The 25,269-nt window shown below is 34.3% G+C and overlaps 1 protein-coding gene and 1 non-coding gene across 2 annotated transcripts; one reads left to right on the top strand and one right to left on the bottom strand.

The window, feature by feature from the left end:
* Window positions 1-231: 231 nt before the first annotated feature.
* LOC121210311 (small nucleolar RNA R71) lies at window positions 232-339 on the bottom strand. The gene has a single exon (XR_005905425.1). It is a non-coding gene; the product is annotated as a small nucleolar RNA R71 (small nucleolar RNA).
* Window positions 340-1,033: 694 nt separating this feature from the next.
* LOC107891478 (uncharacterized) lies at window positions 1,034-24,561 on the top strand. Its single transcript, XM_016816303.2, has 8 exons — window positions 1,034-1,097; window positions 1,170-1,246; window positions 12,852-12,939; window positions 19,624-20,016; window positions 20,272-20,318; window positions 20,928-21,297; window positions 23,450-23,483; window positions 24,232-24,561. Exons 1-6 carry the CDS (start codon window positions 1,034-1,036, stop codon window positions 21,270-21,272), a joined length of 1,014 nt encoding a protein of 337 aa, XP_016671792.2. The 3' UTR covers window positions 21,273-21,297; window positions 23,450-23,483; window positions 24,232-24,561.
* Window positions 24,562-25,269: the final 708 nt, after the last annotated feature.

The following is a 25,269-nucleotide window of genomic DNA, read 5'->3' as shown; positions in this document are numbered from 1 at the left end:
AATTGATAATCCAAAACTATTTTATACTTAAAGCTTCTAGAATCTCATATTTTGCAACTTTTGCAATTTAGTCCTAGAAGTCAAATTGGACACTTATTTACAAAATTTCTTCATGAAACTTTCACACAATCATGAAAACATGTCATAAAACTCAAAATAATTATAGAACAAATATTTCTACTTTGAATTTATGGTCTCGAAACCACTATTCCAACTAGGCCCAAAATCAAGATGCTACAGAAACGAGATCACAACTTTCCAACAATTGGATGACGAGTCTTTGTATGAGGCTTGGGAGCGATTCAAAGAGTTACTTCGTAAGTTTCCTCATCATGGGATTCCTCATTGTTTCCAGTTGGAGACATTCTATAATGGTCTCAATCTGCATACAAGATTGATGGTAGATGCTTCCACGAATGGTGCAATTTTGTCTAAGTCTTATAATGAGGCTTATGAGATCATTGAGTGGATCATAAGTAATAACTATCAATGGCCAACAAATCGAACAACTTTAGGAAGACGTGTAGTCAGAGTTCATGAAGTTGATGCCCTCACTTCGTTATCAGCTCAAGTATCGTCTATTTCCTCTATGTTAAAACAATTTACTGCTAATAGTGCTAATAATTTTGCAGCTCAACCACCAAGTCCGTTTGAAGTAGTTTTCTGTGTGTACTATAGGGAATGTTATTCTTTTGAGAATTGTCTATCAAATCCCGAGTCAATATACTATGTGGGGAAGCAACATCAAAATAGGAGTGGACAAGGACCCCAATCCAACTACTACAATCCTTTATAGCGTAATCATCCTAACTTTTCTTGGAGCAACCAAAGAAATGGACCGAACAACAACTTATTACAGCATAGACCTAATTAATCTCAAGGGTTTAATCAGCAAGCTCCAAAACCACCTCAAGCTGAGACATCAAACAGTTTGAAGAACTTGTTGAAAATATACATGGAAAAGAATGACGATTTGATCCAAAGCCAAGTAGCAACATTGAAAAATTTGGAAAACTAAGTGGGTTAGTTAGCTATGGAGCTTCGTAATAGACCACAAGGAACCTTGCTAAGAAATATTGAGAATCCAAGAAATTTGGGTAAAGAACATATCAAGGCAGTGGCATTGCGAAGTGGTAAAAGTCTGGAACCCTGATTGATTGATGTTGAAGATAAGGCCGTTGAGAAGAATCAACCAGCTGTTGAAATTCCTACACCAAAGGAGTCAGAATCTACAAAGTCTGACAAGGTAAATCCTAACTTAGTGAATTCAGATACTTTAACATCATCTTTGGATGAAGATTTACCTACTTAGAGGATTCATTCGGTTCAATCGAAAGTTCCATCACCTATATATCCGCAAAGATTGTAGCAACACAAGCAGAAATATGAGGTGCAATTCAAGAAGTTTTTGGATGTTCTGAAGCAGTTACATATCAATATTCCGTTGGTGGAAGCTTTAGAACAAATGCCGAATTATATGAAGTTTATGAAGGATATACTGTCTAATAAGAAACGATTGAGTGAGTATGAGACTGTTTCCTTGACAAAGGAGTGCAGTGCGTTCTTGCAGAATAAATAGCCACTAAAATTGAAAGACTCAGAAAGCTTTACTATACCCTGTAACATTGGTGAATCTTACTGTGGTAAAGCTTTGTGTGATTTAGGAGCGACTATCAACTTGATGCCTAAGTCTATTTTTAAGATGCTAGGGATAGGTGAAGTAAGACCTACAACTGTGACGCTTCAGCTAGTGGATCGATCTTTAGCATATCTTGAGGGAAAGATTAATGATGTTTTGGTAAAAGTCGATAACTTTATTTTTCATGTTGATTTTATTGTCTTAGATTTTGAAGTAGATGAGGAAGTGCCGATCATCCTTGGGAGATCTTTCTTAGCTACGGGAAGAATGTTAATTGATGTGTAGAAAGTTGAACTCACCATGCGAGTTCAAGACGATCAGGTAACCTTTAACATCTTTAAAGTGATGAAATTTCCCGATTCGACAAAAGAGTGTTTAGTTATGAAAGAGATAGAAACCTTAGTTTCTATGGAAAGTAATTTTGAAGAAGATCCATTGGAGAAAGCTTTAGATCTTGACCCTTTGCAAGATGAAGAAGGTGAAGAAAACAAGGCTTTGATGGAAGACTATAACAAGCCCAATTTGCCCGGCCCATCATAAACCAAAAAGACAACAAAATAAACAAAAATAAATATAAAGTCCAATTTTTTAACAATCCATTCACAGACCCTTGCCCAATCCAAACCCAAATAAAACTAAACCCAAACCCCAAACAACCCAGCTAAACCATAAGCCCAAAAAGGCCCAAAACCTAAACAACATTTTTAGCAATCCCTAATCCCTAATAGCCTCCACTGTCGCACGCCACTCCCCTCCATACTGCCACGTCAGCACGCCACCTACAGCCTCCGTTAGAAAGGACAAACATACAATAGCAGAGAGGCAATAACAAACAAAAAATGTTGTATTTCCTTCGGCCATAAAAGCCCTCAAATCATCAATTTATTTTTTTACAGAGAGTATCAAATACTAAAAATCAAATATAAGAAGAACAATCAGAAACAAAATTTGAAAAAAAGGTGGTCCTTTTGTTTTATATTTGCTTATTTGTTCTTTTCTATTGATATTTCTACTAGTTTTTTTTAAAGAAAAATGAAAAAGAAAGGAATCAAATCTTACCTTTCTTGCATGGATGTCATCGTGGAGGGAGCTGAGGTTGCCATCTCCGATGGAAGATGGCATTTTTGGGTTAGAGAAGTTAAAAAACCCAAAAAATGAGACTTTTTATCTTTCGGCCATCGCAGACTGCGGCACCATCGCTGGTGACCGGTGGCCGCCACGGTGGCCGATGGCTGGAGCTCCTGCCAAAAATCGGAGGGGAATGGAGAGTTGAGAGCAATTCAATTTTTTTTTTCTGAAATAGAGTTGGAATGAATTTTTTTGAAAAATTTTAGGCTTAAATAGAACACCGAAACGATGCCGTTTTGGGATAGCTTAAATCGCTCCAAAATGAAGTTGTTTTGAGCCTTAACAGCGCACTGACTTGACCCGTCCAGAGGATCCACCTGTTTTTGATTAATGGGCTGTTTGCTAGTTTAGTCCTTCCGCCTTTTATCCTCTTGCAATCAAGTCTTTTTAATCTTTAATTTTGGCCCTATAATTTATTTCAGTTTTCAATTAAGCCCGCCTTGAAGTTGCGTGTTTTGGAAGGGAATTAGTTCTCATTTTGGTCCCTCCTTGTTATTCGCCCATTTAATATGGTCCTTTTCTTTTATTTTATTTTAAAATTCACCCCAATTTTTATTTTTAAAATTCAACTTAGTCCTTTCTTTGTGATTCTTGATTATTTTATTATGAAATTAATTAGTTTATTATTTTTTTATTATTTTTATTTTTATACTTTCACTTTTTGTATTTATTTATTTGTTTTGTTATTATATAATTAAATTAATTGGTCTTGTAATATTATTGCTATTAGTTTTTATATATATTTGTTTACCTAAAATTATATATATCGTATTTATCTTCTGTCTACTTATATACTTTGATATAATTTTAAAACCACTTTGTTTTTTCTTTAAATTTAGTCTTTCGTTTGGCTAATTTTATTATTTATGTGTTATTTATTTATTATCCTTTATTTTTTTAATAGCTAAATTTAACACTGTTTCTATTTGTTACATTTGTTTATTTTGTCCCTTATACTTTTACCTTTTAAATATTTAACTCCAATATGATTTTTATTTATTTATTTATCTTTCCTTTAAATTTTTTGCTTAAATTTAACATTATCATATTTATTTTATCTATTTTATTTAGTCATTTATTCGTTATTTCTTCTTTTTATTATTTTATATATTTAAGTTTTTACTATCTAATTTAATTTTATTTGTATATTCGTATTTCTTTTTTCCTCATTTATTTTGCAATATGAGTTTTAAACTTCGCGAGTTTCAACTTAATTCGTGTTTTGATTAATTTTGCTTATTTATTTACTATATTATTTATTTATATATTTTATTACAAATTATATCTTTAATTACATTTTACTTTAACTTGATTCTTTATTTTCAATATTTTACAAATTATCTTCCCTTATATTTATTTGTGTATTTGTTTCTTTGTCTCCATTATTTGATTGACATTATTCTTTATGTGTGTGCGTTGTTGCTATTATCATTGTTGTCGTAACCATTTTTTTGGAAAAACGGGAATCGACTTGGATTTTGGAAATGAAAACGAAAAATGGAAGTCGCCACCAATCCTTTTTGATGAGGTGTGATCGGATCACCATAAATTAATCATTTTAATAAAAGTTAAGATTTACTAAAATAATAATTTTTGGTCTACAAAAATCGAAAAATGAGTTCGGGAGTGGGTTACGCACGAGGAAGGATTAGCACCCTCGATACGCCCAAAAATTGGTACCTAGTTGATTAATTAGTGTCTTAATGTCGAAGATTGAAAACTTGAAAGACATTGAAATACGATCCCTTTTTGTAAAGAAAATGCTCAAATATTAAAGACTTTCTCGTCTCAAAATATAAAATGTCACATCCAGTAAGTTAGAACACGACATCTTGAATTTTTGAGAGCGAGCTTGCCTTTTATATAAAATTTACGTATTTTAACTTATTAAAAGGGTATTCGATTATTTAGAGTAAACGAGAGAAATCGAAACCTAGTAAGTTAGGCCACGTCTTCTCAAATTCTCAAACACCGAATATTGCCTTTATTTCAAAACAAATTCTTATTTCGAGGTGACAAAATGTCATACCCAGTAAGTTAGGGCACAACACTTCGTATCTCCGAGAATAAGCTTTTTTCAAAACTCGTATAGCGATTTAAAAGAGTATTCCACTATTTAGGTTAAATGAGAAAAATCGAAACCCAGTAAGTTAGGGCACGATTGTCTTGAATTACCAAATACGGAATATCAAGTTTAAGAAAGAATTATTTTAAGGCATCGAGTAAAAACGTAATGTGATTTATAGGACTATATCACTATTTAGATTAAACGAGAAAAATCGAAACCCAGTAAGTTAGGTGTAACACCCCAAACCCGGCCTGGAAGTTTGGCTCGAATCTGGCGTGTCACATTAAAGTGTTTTTCGAAAACCATGTTTCCATTAAAAACCCTTTTTAAACCTTGTTAGAAAACCTCAGCTGAATAACATTCTTAACAACTTTGTAAAAATCTTGGCAGTTGCGGAAGCTTAATTTAAAAACAACTGCGGATACGTGATGTTTTAAACAACAGTAGTTGCTTTGGAAAACCGTGTTCTAATACTAGTAATTATAAGAACAATAAATAAAATTCCAAATTTGAAATCCAGAAAATTACAATGGCTTTACTACAACCCACATAAAACATTTAAAAGTAATAATCAAAACTATAACATAAACAATGTGTGTGGCTTCCTCCGAGCCCCTCGTAGCTCCGATCCATCTAAGGCTGGAAATTACCTGAAAGGTTAATAAACGGGGTGAGTTTATGAAAACTCAGTGTGAAATCCCCTATTGTATAAAAGGAATCAATCATATAAAAGAATTAAAAGTTTGGCCCCAGCCCTACTTACAGTTTCAGTATCAATTGGGCCTTAGCCCATTATAACAGACAGTACTAGATGGGCTTTAGCCCATTACAGAATAAGAAACATTATCAGAGCTAGAATCAAAATGAGAATCAGAATCAGAATCCGGTGATAGAATCAGAATCAGAATTACGTGGCAGAATCGGAATCAGTATCAGGTAACAGAATCAGAATCAGAATGTGAATACAAACCCAACCCAATCCATCCGTATACACCCCCGTACCAACCTTACACCATGTGGGGAGACAACTCGACCCACCCATCCGCTACACACCACAAAATTTGCAGCATGACTGCCAGAACAGATATTGTGACAGAGTCACCAGATACAGATATTGTGGCAGAGCCACTAGAATCAGATAATGTGGCAAAGCCACTTAACAAAATACGTGGCACAAAGCCATCGATAACAGGTCTATAATCGGCACGAAGCCCACAATAATGGTACACAGCCTTCGGTAACATGACCGACACTCAGCCATCGATAATGGGTTTATAATCAGCACGAAGCCCACAATAATGGCACACAGCCTTCGGTAACATGATCGGCACTCAGCCATCGATCGACCAACAGATATTGTGACAGAGTCACCAGATACAAATATTGTGGCAGAGCCACCAGAACAGATATTTGTGGCATAGCCAACAGAAACAGATATTTGTGGCATAGCCACCGGAACGCTTCATCCATCAATATAACCCAAATCCCATGCAACAGATATACATGTCATGGCATACAACATATAGAATCAGAATATCATGCCGATATTTGAATCAAACAATCACAGTCAAGTCATTCATATCACCAACATATATTCACAATTTAATCCGTCAACCACATAGTCCAAGTCAGTCACTTCCCCACAAGGGCAAAACAGTCATTTAATACCTTAGGGGAAAAATGGTAATTTTTACCCCACAAGGGTATCTCGGTAACTCTACCCTAGAGGGGTATTTCAGTAATTCTACCCTAGAGGGGTATTTCAGTAATCTACCCAAAGGGGGTATTTCGGTAATTCTACCCTAGAGGGGTATTTCGGTAATTCTATCCAAACAGGGTATTTCTGTAATTCTACCCTCCTACAGGGGTATTTCGGTAATTCTATCCTATAGGGATATTTCGGTAATTCTACCTTATAAGGGTATTTCGGTAATTCTACCCTATAGGGGTATTTCGGTAATTCTAGCCTACAAATATGAGATTCACCTAGCCTATTCCAATATTTACTACACAATCAAACAACTTATCCAATTGGGCCCGTTGGCCCATTGGGCTCACATGGCCCCTTTCGGCCCAAAGTAGCCATATTACAGAGAAATACACACCTGATAGGAGACTGGATTTAACCCGCGCTCCGAGCACTCTTAGCCGACGCCCAACCCAAACGAGCATGCCATAAAGCGAAAGGGATCAACCAAGAAAGGTACCTTTACTCTCCTCATGGTTCTCTCTATTTAAAGCCAGCTTTGCATCCACTCTTATGTTAGCTTCCCGATGTGGGATCCCTCCATCATCAGAGTTTAAATTCAACACCAACTCTTGCCGCCCACTGTTAGCAAAATAAATGCTCTTTGATTGCCATGAGTTTCAAACCTTGGACCTCCTTGCCAACTCTATGACGCCACCTTCCTGCCTCTTATGTGGCGCTACTTTGCCACTAGACCACAAGGCTTTTTGTGGCACAATTTCTCCAACAATATTCTTAAGGCCTACCTACTACACCCAGGGTTTGATTCACCTTAAACCAATTTTTTTTCTAGAGTCCAGGTTTGAACCCAGGACTTCTCCAACACTTCTCAGCACACTTAACCACTAAAACAAGCCTTCATTAACGAAATTTACATGTATAACAAAATATTATAAGTTGCCTTCAACCACTCCCATGCTCAAGGCCCAAAACTTCTAGGTCCAAATTCAGGGTGTTACAACTCTACCTCCCTTAAAGAAATTTCGTCCCCGAAATTTCCATCTAACAGGGTAGTCATGTAACATCTACCCCACTACGCTACTACTGCGCACTCTGATCCTACTATCACTATCACACTTCAACTAGAACTTGAAACATCTCATACATACAACTGTTATTCACTGAAGCAGACACATATTTATCACACATATATACAATTTCTATATCCAAACATCACATCCACGTAAAATAAATACCAAATTTAAATTCAGACCAATATCTAAGGATTCTATTGTATTTCAATTTCTAAACAGACAACAGTATTCAGAAGACTTACGGATTCGGCGCCAGAGACTTGGTGTGCCACACTTTTTAAGAGAAACACTTCAAACAGATCACGTGGTTGAAAATAATTTTCTAAAATTCAACCTTTGAAAACCCAATCCACAGCCGAGTTGTTGCAACCCAGGCTCTGATACCACTAAATGTAACACCCCAAACCCGGCCTGGAAGTTTGGCTCGAATCTGGCGTGTCACATTAAAGTGTTTTTCGAAAACCATGTTTCCATTAAAAACCCTTTTTAAACCTTGTTAGAAAACCTCAGCTGAATAACATTCTTAACAACTTTGTAAAAATCTTGGCAGTTGCGGAAGCTTAATTTAAAAACAATTGCGGATACGTGATGTTTTGAACAACAGTAGTTGCTTTGGAAAACCGTGTTCTAATACTAGTAATTATAAGAACAATAAATAAAATTCCAAATTTGAAATCTAGAAAATTACAACGGCTTTACTACAACCCACATAAAACATTTAAAAGTAATAATCAAAACTATAACATAAACAGTGTGTGTGGCTTCCTCCAAGCCCCTCGCAGCTCCGATCCGTCTAAGGCTGGAAATTACTTGAAAGGTTAATAAACGGGGTGAGTTTACGAAAACTCAGTGTGAAATCCCCTATTGTATAAAAGGAACAGTCAGTCATATAAAAGAATTAAAAGTTTGGCCCCAGCCCTACTTACAGTTTCAGTATCAATTGGGCCTTAGCCCATTATAACAGACAGTACCAGATGGGCTTTAGCCCATTACAGAATAAGAAACATTATCAGAACTAGAATCAAAATGAGAATCAGAATCAGAATCCGGTGAAAGAATCAGAATCAGAATGAGGTGACAGAATCAGAATCAGTATCAGGTAACAGAATCAGAATCAGAATGTGAATGCAAACCCAACCCAATCCATCCGTATACACCCCCGTACCAACCTTACACCATGTGGGGGAGACAACTCGACCCACCCATCCACTACACACCACAAAATTTGCAGCATGGCTGCCAGAATAGATATTGTGACAGAGTCACCAAATACAGATATTGTGGCAGAGCCACTAGAATTAGATAATGTGGCAAAGCCACTTAACAGAATACGTGGCACAAAGCCATCGATAACAGGTCTATAATCGGCACGAAGCCCACAATAACGGTACACAGCCTTCGGTAACATGATCGGCACTCAGCCATCGATAACGGGTCTATAATCGGTACGAAGCCCACAATAATGGCACACAGCCTTCGGTAACATGATCGACACTCAGCCATCGATCGGTCAACAAATATTGTGACAGAGTCACCAGAAACAAATATTGTGGCAGAGCCACCAGAACAGATATTTGTGGCATAGCCAACAGAAACAGATATTTGTGGCATAGCCACCGGAACACTTCCTCCATCAATATAACCGAAATCCCATGCAACAGATATACATGTCATGGCATACAACATATAGAATCAGAATATCATACCGATATTTGAATCAAACAATCACAGTCAAGTCATTCATATCACCAACATATATTCACAATTTAATCCGTCAACCACACAGTCCAGGTCAGTCACTTGCCCACAAGGGCAAAACTGTCATTTAACACCTTAGGGGAAAAATGGTAATTTTAACCCCACAAGGGTATCTCGGTAACTCTACCCTACAGGGGTATTTCAGTAATTCTACCCTATAGGGGTATTTCGGTAATTCTACCCTACAGGGGTATTTCGATAATTCTATCCTACAGGGGTATTTCTGTAATACTACCCTATAGGGGTATTTCGGTAATTCTACCCTACAGGGGTATTTCGGTAATTGTACCCTATAGGGGTATTTCGGTAATTATACCTTACAGGGGTATTTCGGTAATTCTACCCTTCTGGGGTATTTCGGTAGTTCCACCCTACAGGGGTATTTCGGTAGTTCCACCCTACAGAGGTATTTCGGTAGTTCTACCCTACAGGGGTATTTCGGTAATTCTACCCTACAGGGGTATTTCGGTAATTCTACCCTACAGGGGTATTTCGATAATTCTACCCTACAAGGGTATTTCGATAATTCTACCCTACAGGGCATTTCGGTAATTCTACCTTACAGGGGTATTTCGATAATTCTACCCTACAGGGGTATTTCGGTAATTCTACCCTATAGGGGTATTTCGGTAATTCTAGCCTACAGATATGAGATTCACCTAGCCTATTCCAATATTTACTACACAATCAAACAACTTATCCAATTGGGCTCGTAGGACCATTGGGCTCACATGGCCCCTAGGCCCATTGGGCTCACATAGCCCCTTTCGGCCCGAAGTAGCCATCCTACAGCTAGAGTAGTGAGAAATACACACCTGATAGGAGACTGGAGTTAACCCGCGCTCCGAGCACTCTTAGCCGACGCCCAACCCAAACGAGCATGCCATAAAGCGAAAGGGATCAACCAAGAAAGGTACCTTTACTCTCCTCATGGTTCTGTCTATTTAAAGCCAGCTTCGCATCCACTCTTATGTTAGCTTCCCGATGTGGGATCCCTCCATCATCAGAGTTTAAATTCAACACCAACTCTTGCCGCCCCCTGTTAGCAAAATAAATGCTCTTTGATTGCCATGAGTTTCGAACCCTGGACCTCCTTGCCAACTCTATGACGCCACCTTCCTGCTCTTATGTGGAGCTACTTTGCCTCTAGACCACAAGGCTTTTTGTGGCACAATTTCTCCAACAATATTCTTAAGGCCTACCTACTACACCCAGGGTTTGATTCACCTTAAACCAAATTTTTTGCTAGAGTCCAGGTTTGAACCCAGGACTTCTCCAACACTTCTCAGCACACTTAACCACTAAAACAAGCCTTCATTAAAGAAATTTACATGCATAACAAAATATTATAAGTTGCCTTCAGCCACTCCCATGCTCAAGGCCCAAAACTTCTAGGCCCAAATTCAGGGTGTTACATTAGGGCACAATTTTCTCGAATTGTCTAAATACGAAACTTGTTTTATTTTAGAAAACACAATTATATGCGTCGAGTAAAGGACCAACATAATCATAATCACATGGTGAAATGAGAAACAAATCGCAGGATTAACATGCATAATAATAATAACAGAGGTGATGATATAAACAATAATAATGACGAATAATGTAAATTTGCATATATATTGAGACACATATGAATAAACGAATAAACATAATGCCTAAAGTGTAATAATAACGAAAATATGAATGAATAAGAAACGTAAATAACTAAGTAATGAGAAAATAAGTAAAAATAATAATAATAATAATGATGCAATGATAGTAAGAAAGAAAAAGAAAGAAAAAAAAAGCGATAACAATAATATGTCAAATGATCAAAGTTAATAATAATAATAAATATAGTAATGATAATAGTAAGAAAATACAATGTATAGTATTAGAAGAAATACATAATACATACATATTAGAAATAATCATAATATTAAAAACAACTATCGATAACTATATAAATAGATATATAGAAATAATATATACATGGTATAGTTTAAAAACATAAACATAAGATAATATGAGAAATAAAAGTATATAAATGATATAGTATTAAGGTATATCCATAACAATAAAAATACAATATTAAAAGATATATACACGTAATATATACAAAATGTATCCGTATTAAAATATATATATATATAATAAAAATGCAATATTTAAACCATTTACATAGTATATACATGCTAAAAAAATAATAATAATGTTTAAAAATAAATATTAATGATATTACATAGATATATACATATATATTAAAATGAAAACATGATGATATTAAAAGTATGTACACAATGTATTAAATATATATATATATATATGATATTTATAAAAATATATATATGGTATAATGTTAGTATGTATGCATATAGTATTTAAAAGTGTATACATAAAATATATATTAGGAAAAAAAACAACTATATGAATATATAAAATATATGTAGGTATTAATTAAAACTAAAAATGCCTAAATAATAGTAAAATATGCTAATAATAATAATACGAAAGTAGTAAATAGAATAATAAATAATATTTAAAATAAAAAATGGTAAAATAATATAGAGACCACATTAAATCTAAAAAAGGGACTAAATTTGAAACAAATATGAAGTTTTCGGGCCGATTTTAAAGAGGAATATAATAAAAGGGACCCATTTGAATGCGCGTGCGACCGTAGAGGGCCAAATGGACAATATACCTGAGCCCTTAAAACAACGTCGTTCGAATGGAGACCAAAATGGAACTGAAAATAAATTTTAAGGCGAAATTGAAATAAAAGAAAGACTTAATTGCGAGATCAGGAAAAAGCAGAGGGGCCAAATGCGCAAATAACCCCTCCGCTTCAAAAACACGCGGATCTTCTGCAGAGTGCGTCGGGTCCTCAGGTCGACACCTGAACGGCGTCGTTTTGGTGCTGTGAGTTGAGACCCAAAACGTCGCCATATTGTATCACTATATAAACTCAAATTTTTTTTAAAAAAAAATCAGTTTTCTCCATTCCCTTAAAAAAATAGAAAGCAGGCCCCTCAGCTCTCCTTCAGCCCCAGGTCTCCGTTGTCAGATCGGTCACTGTCCTCCGCGCCGTCTGCCGCGCCGGCCACCGTACACGGTGGCCAGAAATAGCATAGAGGTGATTTTCTTCCTCTCTTTTTTTATATTTTATCTATTTATTTAATGTATGTGTGTTGTTTTTAATAAAATAGAAATGATACGTGCCAATAATATTCGAAAAAGAAAAAAAGGGTAAAAATAAAAACTGTAAATAGACCTTTAGATCGGTCTTCGATATTCCTTGCTGCTAGTTTTGAGTGTGTATTTGAGTCTGTTTTTTATGTCAATCTTCTTTTGTATTTCAAAGAAATAAAAATCAAGAACAAAAAAAGAGAAAAGGAGACCCCTTGCACCCGATCCCTCTCTGGTTTTTTATAGCCCCTCTTTTACAAGTGTTTTTTTCTTCCGCATACTGTCCCTTCTCTTTTAATGCTACAGGCGAATGGCGGTGGAGACAGGCGCCACTTGCATTGGCGATGTGACGGGACGGTAGGGTGGCTAGTGCTGACGGCAGAAGATAGGCTAGGTTTTGTTTTTGTTTTTCTTTTTATTTTATGTATTAGGCTGTGTTATTGGGTTTGGGGGTCATTTGGGTTTAAAAATTTTAGGTTTGGGCTTTGTGGGTTAGAAGATAGGTTTTGGGCTAGGCGTTAGAAAATGAGTTTTGGGCTAGGGGCCAAACGGGCTTGTACAATTGTCATTATTTATTTTATTTATCATTTGATGGTGCTTGTTGATGTTAAAATAGTGTACATTATACGATTATCATATGTTGTTTTATTAACATATTCATTATTTTCCTTTGCTAATATGACATTTCATTTGTAAACCATTTTAAACATTATACATTTTTACCCAAACTTGAAAAAAAATAAAATTTTGAAAACCAGCAATCTTACGCATTTAGTAAATTCGAGAAATCGTATCCTAAATTACAGGGTCTCAATTTTCTCATTAAATTTAAATAGCCGAATAGCCCTTCAAATTTCAAAATACATGAATTTTAAATAAAAATAAAGGAAATATTTCGTATTTAGAAACTCGAGAAAGTCGTGCCCTAACTTACGAGGTCTCAATTCTTTCTTGTTGGATCTACATAATCGAATATCCTTCTAAATTAAAACACATGAGATTTCAAAAATAAAAATAAAGACAAGCTTGTTCTCAAAGGTTCAAAGTGTCGTGTCCTAACTTATGGGATATGACATTTTGCTACCTCAAGACAAGAGGGTCTTTAACATTCGTTTCGATTTATCCAAGCAATTTTTTTTGTAACACCCCAAACTCGGCCCAGAAGTTAAGCCCAAATTCGGCGTGTCACATTGAAGCGTTGCTGTAAAATTCATGTTTTAACTAACATCTTTCTTAGTGTTTAAAGAGTATTTTTGTTATAGATTAAAGTGAATGAAAGCTGTGCACCAGGTAGGATGCCGGAAAAGAGGAGGTGAGTCAATTAGACTGCTTAAATACCAAGCTCTCCATGGATCCACTCCTAGACATGCACACAACCATTGCCACACTTTAACTGAATGATTGTTCAAGAAAAACTATTTCGTTTTAAGCCTTTGAAAGCACTTGCTAATTTTTTTTAAAATGTTTTCGTTGCGGAAGCTTTGTCAATCTTTTTAAACCGTGCCCTAGAGCTATTCAATTTTAAACAATTAAAACAATATCATATCTAAGCTAACAAAATATACTAAAATAATTAAAACGGCCTTATTACAAATTAAAAACTCGAAAACATAAAAGAAATAATCTAAAATAAAAGTGAAGGCGTAAACACTTATTTTAAACAATCCACATGGCCACTCTGAATCCCTCCAGCTCCAAGTCCACCGATCTAAGGCTCACCTGCAAAGATGGGAAAAATGGGTTGAGTTTGGAAAACTCAGTGTGTAAAGTATCCCAAGCAGAGCCCAAATCAGTTCAAGCTTTACTGGGCCTAAGCCCTATTCAGAAATCAGTGTTAATTGGGCCCTAGCCCATATCAATATTAATCTGGGCCATAGCCCCTTACAGTATCAGAGTATATTGGGCCTAGCCCATATCAATATTAATCTGGGCCATAGCCCCTTACAGTATCAGAGTATATTGGGCCTAGCCCATATCAGTATTAATCTAGGCCGTAGCCCTATTACAAGTCGAGATATATTGGGCCTTGCCCATATTAACACAGTTGGGCCTATTTCAATACAGTTGGCCCATAACAAAATAGTCTCATATGATTAATGCATGATAACCCCATCCAACCCTGCACTTGCCTCTGTCCATCCCTACACTTCCTGTGGGGAATAAATCACCTACGCCATCCCTACACTTACAGTGTTAGCACCGGTTGCAGCACTAACTATAATCCGCAGCAAAGCTGCTTATATCAGAATATGTGGCACAGCCATCAGAACGGGTTCTTCCTCCATAACAAAACCCAACCCCATGCAATATGACATGTATGCAGAATATATATAATTAACAAGGCATGCTTCAGAAAGACAGTCAGATTATAGCGTAAGAACAGTTATTTACCCTCGAGAGGCGTAATCGTAAACTTACCCCTTTAGGGATAATACGATAATTCTACCTTACAGAGGTATTTTAGTAATTTTATCAGTCTTTTTAGGGTTTCATGCTCATTATAGTTATTAACGTATTAACAGAAACACTTACCGAATGTTATTACCGAATTGGGCCCGTTGGTCCATTAACCCGATTTCGGCCCATTAAGCCCAAATATACCGAAGTGCACGAAATTGAGCACTTTGTAATCTTACCGTTGAAGTTACCAAAATTATCAATACAAACAATCCCACGAGCGTTCGCACGCTTGCAAGTTCTTGAAATGCCGGCTTTTCGGCATTTCAGCTTTTCGGCTTTTGCCGATCTAGTCTACTAGTAGGTGTCGTTTACACACCTGATTTGTGACAACTACTACTAAAATCTCCCACAATATCCTACAAGCGGTCACTAGACATATCAGATCCAAAATACAATGGCAACCATCATAAACTTACTTACCATAGTCGGCCATCAATACCTATGGCCCTTGAGGTCCTACCTTTGCCAAAACTAGTGACTAGATCTAGATCTAGTTGTTCCACTTGTCCAAGCCTTCGATCAGCACCCTCTAGATCATACTAACACAAAAACAAATCAATTGTTACAACTCTTAGAGCCTTAAGCTCCAATCAACAGCCTCCCTAAGCTTTTAGGGATTTCGACATTTTCTAAAACCCGAAATAAAAAAAAGATCTGAGTACTTACCACAGGTTCTTTCAACCAACACGCTTCCACTTCAGTTTCTACTCAGATCTGATGTAGGCCTAGCCCTTAAACACTAGCAGAAATCGAATCTTAGAGATCTAAAGATTCAGCTGTATGTCCCTAAAAACTATGGTGTTTTCGGCTTTTGGAACTGTGAAGAGGAAGATGATTTGGTATGGTGGTTTTGCAATGGTATTGCTGACAGGGGTTGAGGTTTAGAGGATGTGAAAATCAGCCAAAAGAGATGAAGAAAATAGGAGGATTGGCTAGAAGAAATCGGCACAAGAAACAACTTTCGGGATTTCGGATTTTATGGCAATCGGCTATAGAGGTTTAGAAAAAAATGGGAATGAAAGAGGAGATGAGTAGAATGGTAGGAATGTTTCGGCTAGAGAAGAAAAGAAGGAGAAAAGAAAATAGAAGAAGAGAGGAGAAGAGAAGAAATAATTCGGCACTCAGGAAATTCTACTTTGCGTTTTTGGCTTTTTGTGATATTGAAAAGAGAATAGAATGAAAGGGAAGGCTCTAGGTGGCTAACCCTAATTCAGTAAACAAAAAGAAAATAAAGCTTGCCCTAATGGCCAATTAGGCCCACGACCCAACCTTCCTAAAGCCCTAGCCGAATTTCCACTTAAGCTCTATCACATGCCCGGCACATGCACACAAAAAAGAAAAAAAATAAAAGTAACAACATGCTTACCTTGTGACTTGAACTCTGGCTCCCTTGCAACCTTAATGACACCATAGCCACTAGACCACAAGCTTCCTTGTGTCCTATTTTACCACCTCAATCTTAAAAGCCCATATCGCCAGAACCGTCTCTTTCCAAAATTAAAAATTCAGGAACTGCCTCGAATTGGATTTACTCTTGGACCTTTTTCCCACACCATAAACTCTTCGTAATTTTTTTAATTACTACACTAGACATACAAAATAATAATAAAAATTAAACCATCCCATTTATTCGGGCCGTCTCCTACCTGAACCCAGACTCAAGGCCCACTACTTCCAGGCCCAAAAATCGAGGCGTTACATTTTTCGTAAAATTAACAATAATAAAAAATGGATCGTAATGCAATTTCTTTCAAGTTTTCAAATATTCGACATTAAGACGTTAATTAATCAACTAGGTATCAATTTTAGGCGCTACGAGGGTGCTAATCCTTCCTCGCACATAACCGACTCTAGAACCCATTTTTCTCAAATTTCGTAGACCAAAATAATTGTTTTAGTAAATCTAAAATTTTTTATTAAAATGTTTAAATTACGAGGTGATCCGATCACACCTCACAAAAAAGGGATTGGTGGCGACTCCCATTTTCATTTTTTTAAAAAGTCGACCTTTTCAAAAAAATGGTTTTGACAAAGCCAATTCGAGAAATTTTATTCAATCCACACGGTTTGAACCATTGGAGTTAGAAGTCAGAGAATTTGTGCAACCCAAGTTATAAATTGAATAACCACCTAAACTCAAACTAAAGGTACTTCCTTCCCATTTGAAATACATTTATTTAGGTGACTATTCCACTTTACCTGTGACTATTTCAGCATAACTGAGGAAATATCAAGAGGAACAACTAATTGTTATTCTAAAGAAATTTAAGAAAGCAATTAGTTGGACCATAGCTAATATTTGAGGTATAAGCCTTTCATTTTGCATGCATAAAATTATTTCAAAAAAAGGTGAAGGAGCTCGAATTGATGGGCAAAGGAGGCTCCATCCTTTTATGAAAGAAGTTGTGAGAAAGGAAGTGATCAAATGGTTAGAAGCAGGAATCATCGCTACAACAAAACAGGTTTTTAGCAGCGTTTTAATGAAAAATGCAGCTAAAGAATGAGCATTAACTGCGCTTTACAAAAAACACCGCTAAAGATCAAGTATTAGCGGTGCTTTTTTAAAAATGCCTCTATATGTACACCTTTAGCAGTGTTTTTTGAAAAACGCTTCAAAAGAATTTTGCAAAACTCCGTCATTTTGTATTGAACTTTTAGTGGCTTTAGCGGCGCTTTTTAAAAATGCCACTAAAGATAAAGTATTAGCGGCTCTTTTTAAAAAACGCCGCTATAAGTACACCTTTAGCGACGCTTTTTGAAAAATACTGCAAAATTTTTTGCAAAACTCCATTGTTTTTGTATTGAGCTTTTAGTGGCTTTAGCGGCACTTTTTAAAAACACCGCTAAAGATCAAGTATTAGCGGCGCTTTTTAAGAAACGCCGCTATATGTACACCTTTAGCGGCGCTTTTTGAAAAATGCCACTAATGCTCGATCTTTAGCGGCGTTTAATGAAAAACGCCATAAATGAATTTTGCAATACACCATCATTTTGTATTGAGCTCTTAGTGGCTTTAGCGACGTTTTTTGAAAAACGCCACAAAAACTGGAAAAAATTAGAATACTATTATTTAAAGTAATTTTATAGATTTTTGGTATATGACTAATTGTTTTTTAATTTATATGTTAAATATTTTCTTATATAATTGTAAAAGTGATAGTTTTAATTTTAAAATATTGAGTTAATTATCTTTATAGTTTAGGGTTTATGGTATATGGTTAAGGATTTAATGTTTATGAGTTACTATTTTAAGGTTTATGGATTATGGGTTTAGGGATTATGGTTTACGGGTGGTTTAAGGGTTGGGGTTTAAGGTTTAGGTGTTAGGGGTTCATGGTTCAGGGTTTATGTTTTAAGACTTATGGTTTAGGGTTTAGGCATTATGAGTTTAGGGTTTAGATTAATTAATGTTTCTTAAATTTATATGATAAATATTTTCTTATATAATTATAAAAGAGATAGTATTAATTTTAAAATATTGAATTAATTATCATTATAGTTTAGGGTTTATGGTTTAGGGTTTAAAGTGTATGAGTTACTGTTTTAAGGTTTATGGATTATGGGGTTAGGGATTATGGTTTATTGTTTAAGGGTTAGGGTTTAAGGCTTAGGGGTTAAGTGTTAGGTTTTTAGGGTTTAGAGATTATGTTTATGATTTAGGGTTTAGGGGGTAGGGGTTAGGGGTTTAAGGCCTAGATTAATTAATGAATAATTTATTATATAATTATAAAAGAGATAATATTAATTTTAATATATTAAAATTATGATTATAGTTTAAATTATGTAAGAGATAATTTCCCCCTTTTCCTTAATCCGAATCCTTAAAATAATCACCCCTTTTTCCCCAATTCGAAATCCAAAATCCCCGGTAAATGTTTCTTTTTCTAACAATGGTTTAGTGTGCAATTGTATACATGAACTTTAATTTGATCCAGCTCTTATAAATTATTAACACAATTATTGATATAACATAATTTTATATTTATATACTGCAGACATAAATATTTATATTTATCCAATATAAAAATATATTGATGTATTTATTTTTTAAAATGTGTATGATTAAATCAAAATTAATGTTCCAACTATACATTTAAACCACAATTAGAATTTCATGTCTACAATTACACATTAATCTGAAATTCATATATAATTCTGAGATGTATCTCTATCAAAATTTAGGTGTATACATATAATTAAATGCCATTTATATAAAAATCTAAACAATTAATGCAGACCATACTTAAAAGAATAATGCTTGTATTGCTGTATCATTTTGTATTATTTTAATTCATCGATTCCATTTTATTTCTCTTAAAGTTTCTTTTTGTATTTTATATGTTAATTTAAAAATTATAAAAATCTTCAAAAAAATTTTTAAAATTAAAAATTAAAAATTTTAAAAATAAAAAATAAAAAAAATTAAAAATAAAAAATTTAATATTTTAGTTCATATTTCAATTAAAAAGTTTAATATTTAAAATTTAAAAAAATTCTAAAAAATGATAATGTCAGCCCAAAAATTTTGAAAGAAAAAATAAAAAAATATGTTAAAAATGAAAAAAAATTTAAAATTAAGTAATAGGCATTTTTAGGCAAAACGCCACAAAAAATTGAGCTAAAATCCCTTTACCCGCTCGTTACTCCCTCTTCCTCTTATCTCCGTCGTGCGCCCTAAATCCCCCAAATAACTCTCAAAATTTGCCCCCAAAATTCCCATTTCCAGCAACACCAAGTCAATACATCTATTGTATTTGTTCGGCTGAGAAAAAAAAGGGAAAGAAGGAGGTCGGGAACCGGCGAAGTTCGTCGGATTTCACCCATTCGTCATCGGAGCTTCCAAAAAAAACTCTTTATCTGAGTTTTGATCGCGGATATAGAAAAGAATCAGCAAAATCAAGGGATCTGGACCTCTTGTTACGACCATGCTCGTTGCATCTACGGTGGTCTCACTTCGTCTTCATCCGCCGAAGTCCAACATGTTTCTTTTTCTCCAACCTCCTCCAACCAGGTTTATTCCCCCTTTTTAATTAGAGCATTTTTTTTCATTCAGAAGTTAGAAATTTGGCCTAAATGTTTCTTTTTTCTTTAATTTTGTAGAGATTTTACTGGGAAATTTCGGCTGCTTAAATCTATTAATTCGAATGCCTTGCTTCTAGATCTAGATTTGCTTATTTAATTTTACTTTAGTAGCACGATTCATTTTCTTTAATTTTAAATTAAATATTTAGTTCTTGATCTTAACATGGAACAATTGATTATGTAGGAGTCAAAGAACAGTGCGTCGAGGAATCGTACGACGTTAGTAAGGAGGTTAAAATTGTATTATTATTAAAATTGTTTAGATTTTAATCATAATCCTTGCTGTGATTGAAAGATAGTGTATTTTGAACATTCTTCTTCCATTTCCATCTATATTTTCTCTCAGAAAATTCCAACACCAAGACCATTAAGGGAATTTCCTCTATTTTCAACTAAATCTGACCTTATATGGCTCTTCCATTCAACTTGGATGACTCAACCTAAGTTCACTGTTGTTTTTCTTGCTCTTTTGCTAAGTTTGAGCAATGGTAAACATAATGAAGTAAAGCTACAATATTGAACTGTCCCTGCCCTAGAAGCCATTCTGATTGATAATAAATGAAACAATGAAAGAGAGGAATGCATGTTTGTTTTTTTTTTTATTTATGTTTTTCTTGTTTGTTTTCAGTGTGGGTTTGGCTGAGGGGCATGGTAGGTTCTCCCATGAATATTAGTCCTGTGTAATTTGGAACAGTAATGCAACTTTTCATGGTGTTGATGTACTCTGTAAGAGAAAAAAGAATGAGGTGGATGAAGGGAAAATAATAATAATGTTTGAAATCATTGACTATATATTGCTCTTTAGATGAATCTCTTAAATCTTGAACTCTCTGTGTCCAGGTTGACATGGTTATAGTACCAGCCACAACTGGACAGATGGGTGTTCTTCCAGGACATGTAGCAACAATTGCAGAATTGAAGCGTGGTGTGCTGTCAGTGCATGAAGGAAGTGAAACTACAAAGTACTTTGTCAGCAGCAGTTTTGTTTTTATCCATGCCAACTCATTTGCAGATATAATTGCTATTGAGGCAGTGCCACTCGATCGGATCGACGTAAATCTTGTCCAGAAAGGGCTTGAAGATTTCACCCAGAAGCTGAGCTCAGCCACAACTGAATTGGAGAAAGCTGAAGCACAGATTGGGATTGATGTTCATAGCGCACTAAACTCAGCTCTCACAGGCTAACCGTTGTTTGTCATTATGTTCATTGGTTAGTCAATTTGTCCCCTTCTGTTTTATGTTTATCTCATGGATGCTGATTTGATTCTGAATACAGTGGTTCTATTTGTTCTGAATATTTAAAGAGATACTGCTTGATTAATAAAGAGGAAACCGGAGATTTTGATTTGATATATAATCAAATACACTAGTATTAGTGGTAGTAGCATAAAAGCAGCAATGGCCAGAGATTATAGCTAAGGGAATTAATATAATAGAGAAAATCACTTCATAAGATCTCAGCACTAATATTTAGCATCTATAAAAATGTAGGTGGTGTGTTCTTTTTGGTCTGACACATTTTGGTATCCATTTGCCACATTGGGTTTTGATTAAATCTAGAATCAAGTCGACGGAGGGCAAGCTCTTTCTGTACTATTTTTTTTCTAATTAAAAAAACTTAAATTTAGAATCTTGCTTAAAGGCATTAAATTTTTTACCACTCGACTCAAAAGATGTCGAAGGTGATGATGTATTATGGGCTATTTGTTGTCCGGTGATCATCCAAGTTATGACTTTAAAATAAAAGCTTGGAACTTGAAGGAGTACTTGCCATGTCAACTTTTATATATTTCATAAATAAAGAAAAGAATCATCGTCACTCCGAAAAACAAGAAAAAGGTGTTTATTACTTCCAAATCCAATAAATGATTAAACAAATTCTTGAGCTTGCATAGCATCTAGTCAGATTGCTTTTTATATTGTGTTGTTGCACTTGGGGGGTTTTTCCTTTTAAGAAAGAATACTTGGTGAGAAAATTTTTGGAATAAATCACGTTACAATCAAATTTTATTATTTTAGTGCTATAACTTCCCTAATTTAAAGCTATACTTACTATTAGTTTTTTTTTTCAAAGAAAAAGCTTTACATCCCTTAAATAGCATATTCTGTCTCTATACTTTAATTTGTTTATTTTTATTATTAAAATTCTTGATCTTAACATGGATCTAGATTTGCTCATTTAATTTCACTTTAGGAGCACGAACATGGATCTAGATTTGCTCATTTAATTTCAATTTAGGAGCACGATTCATTTGCTTTAATTTTAATTTTGTTGTTATTAAGGAGGTTTGTGTAGATATAAATCTCCTCATCTGGTTATCTATTATTTTTCCCTTATATATATATATTTTAACTCAGATTGTTACTGTTTACTATTTAGTCATATGGAAATTGACTTACCCTAAGCTGTAGCTTTGAAACAATTATAGGTAGCTAATTTTATGAGAAGATTTCTAGTTTGATTCTGCCTATGTCATAAAAACTTGAATTGATAGATGAAAAAATATTGAGTGAAGTGATAACCTATATTACATTTTAAAAAGAGAATGTATGTTTAAATTTTGAAGGTAATATTATTGAAAGAGACAAATACAAACTTCAAATATAATATTATATTAATAGTAAATTTGACAAGAAAAATATAAAAAAAATCATAAAAACTTTGAGTTTTAAACCAAAAGAGGAAGGGCAAATGTTAACTTGAAATCAGAAACCTGTTGATTGTTTACCCGGAGGGGCCTCTGAGCAGGAACTGTGTTTGTACTTTGCATTTCGTGTTTAAATGGTTTAAATTTTCATATAAATTACAAGAGAAATAATTTGTTTTTTTTCACAAAGTACATCCACTATCTTGTTTTAGCGTTAGTAACAATTGTGGTTGTTTTGAGACCTCATAATTGATTAAACTAATAAGTAAAAAACCATCAATAATTGAGGTTTTTATATGATAGAAGATATTTTTTATGCTGTTATATCATTCATAAAAGTTAATTTTTTTCTATGTTAATTTTATATGTTAACTTTGAAGTACATTTGTCCGATTCTCAATGCATTTTCTTATATATTTTCTACCCAACATCCATTCTTTGGTCACAAAATGATTAAAAAATATATGATTAAAATCATAGACTTCTTTTGATGTTTTTGTCTTATATATGATTAAAATATATATGATCTAAAAGCAAGAGAGAAGGAACTTAAAGCAAAAGAGGTTGAACTGAATAAGCGTGAACAGGTAATTTGTTCTTATATGTTTGAATGCAATATGTAACTGTGTTGTATGGAAGGTGACTTTGCTATTCATTTTGCTCTTAGATTAATTTGTCCTTGTAGTAACTGAATGTTAACTTTATATTTTGCAGGAGTTGAGAAGGAAAGAGGATGCAATAGCACGAGGTAGGTTCTTTTTTATTTTTTATCTTGATGAATCTTGATGAGTCCCGAGTTTATCCATTACCAGTTTTATTTTGACATGAGTTCTTGACATGAGTCCCTTAAACATCTTTTGCTTTTTTCTTCCAAAATTTTAACGTCTTTCCATTAGAGTTTCATTGTCAAGTTTATCTCCTCTTCTTTTTGATCGACATTTTCAATACTTTGGGTTCAAGATCCCTTATATGCTAGAGGTATAGAGTTCGAACTTTGGCATGAGCTTGTTTTTCAGCAACTATGACATTTTGCGCTCATCTTTAACAGTTAGACATTTCAAAGTGACTAAAGATAATACCAAATTTGTTTGAATGAAAAATAATTACTTTATCAATGCTATTGGACGTAGAAATTAAGATTATGATAACTAAAAACCTGTGATATTTGTGAGCTTAATAAAAAAAGTGAAACATGTTATGAGTCGCATGAAATCGAGAAAGGAGATAGACATTAAACAGGTGAGGTTCGTCATGACATTTCATTTAACCTTCATTTGACCCTTTTTGTCTTTTTCATATATGCTACTTATTTTCTTTTTGAGGCCTTTACAAGTCCATCAACATGAAACTGGATTTATGCGTGTCACTTATTTACAGCGACATTAGCATTTACGATTAGCCTAGCATCAATTTTTTTTATTATGGGTTTACTTTTTACTGATTTAACTTTCATTACAGTAAATGGTATAGCTAATTTCCTTGTTTTGCTCAATCAGGTGACCGAGATTTCGTTTAACAATTTTTTTTATTGCTGGAACAAGTCTTAACCAAGATCAAGATCAAAGTACTTCACTAAGTTATATATGCAGGCATTGCAATACTTTGGCTTCATCTAAGCTTGAACCAGCCCTCTATTGTATATTGTTTCTTCTTCTTTTCTGATCTTTTTCCTTTGATTAATGAGAGGTGGTGATGATTTGGCATTATTTTCTCATTAGGATGAATTTTGTTTTAGAAATTGTAATACTTTGTGTGCTATTTTTTTATGTATTAAATTACATATTGAATCAATGTTTATGTATTAAATTTAAATTCATTAATTTTTATATTTAGTTTTGAAGTTTAAATTTTAATGAAAAATTTAATTTAATTAATATTTTTTTATTTATCCTTAAAGTATATAGTTTAAAGTTTAAATTTCAAAAATTAAACATAATATAATATTTAATATAGAAATAAATATTATTTAATTAAAATAAAATATTTTTTTAAATGTTATGATTTTTAGCGGTGTTTTTGGGAAAAGCGTCGCTAAAGGTCGTGATTCTACTAAAGGTCATGATCTTTAGCGGCGTTTGTGGGAAAGCGCCGCTAAAGGTACTGATCTTTAGCGATGTTTGTGGGAAAAGTGCTGCTAAAGGTCATGTTCTTTAGCAGCGTTTTTTTCAAATAAACGCTGTAAACTTTAGCTGCATTTTTTGTAGCGCTTGTAAAAACGTTGTAAATAGTTTTAGCGCCACTAAAGACCTTAAAAGACGCCGCTAAAAGTCAATTTTGCTGCAGTGCATCTATCCTATTGCAAATAGTTCGTGGGTAAGTCCGGTGCAGTGTGTGCCGAAGAAAGGTGGAATCACAATTGTTGAAAATGAGCGTAACGAGTTGATTCCAATGAGAGCTATTACTGGTTGGAGAATTTATATTAATTACAGAAAGTTGAATAAAGCCACTTGGAAGGACCATTTTTTGTTGCTTTTTATGGATCAGATGTTAGATCGACTCGCAGGTAATGAATTCTATTGCTTTTTAGATGGCTA

The sequence above is a fragment of the Gossypium hirsutum genome, chromosome A11 (genome assembly GCF_007990345.1).
Source record: "Gossypium hirsutum isolate 1008001.06 chromosome A11, Gossypium_hirsutum_v2.1, whole genome shotgun sequence".
Taxonomy (NCBI): Eukaryota; Viridiplantae; Streptophyta; class Magnoliopsida; order Malvales; family Malvaceae; genus Gossypium; species Gossypium hirsutum.
This window is presented reverse-complemented; position numbering and strand designations above follow the sequence as displayed.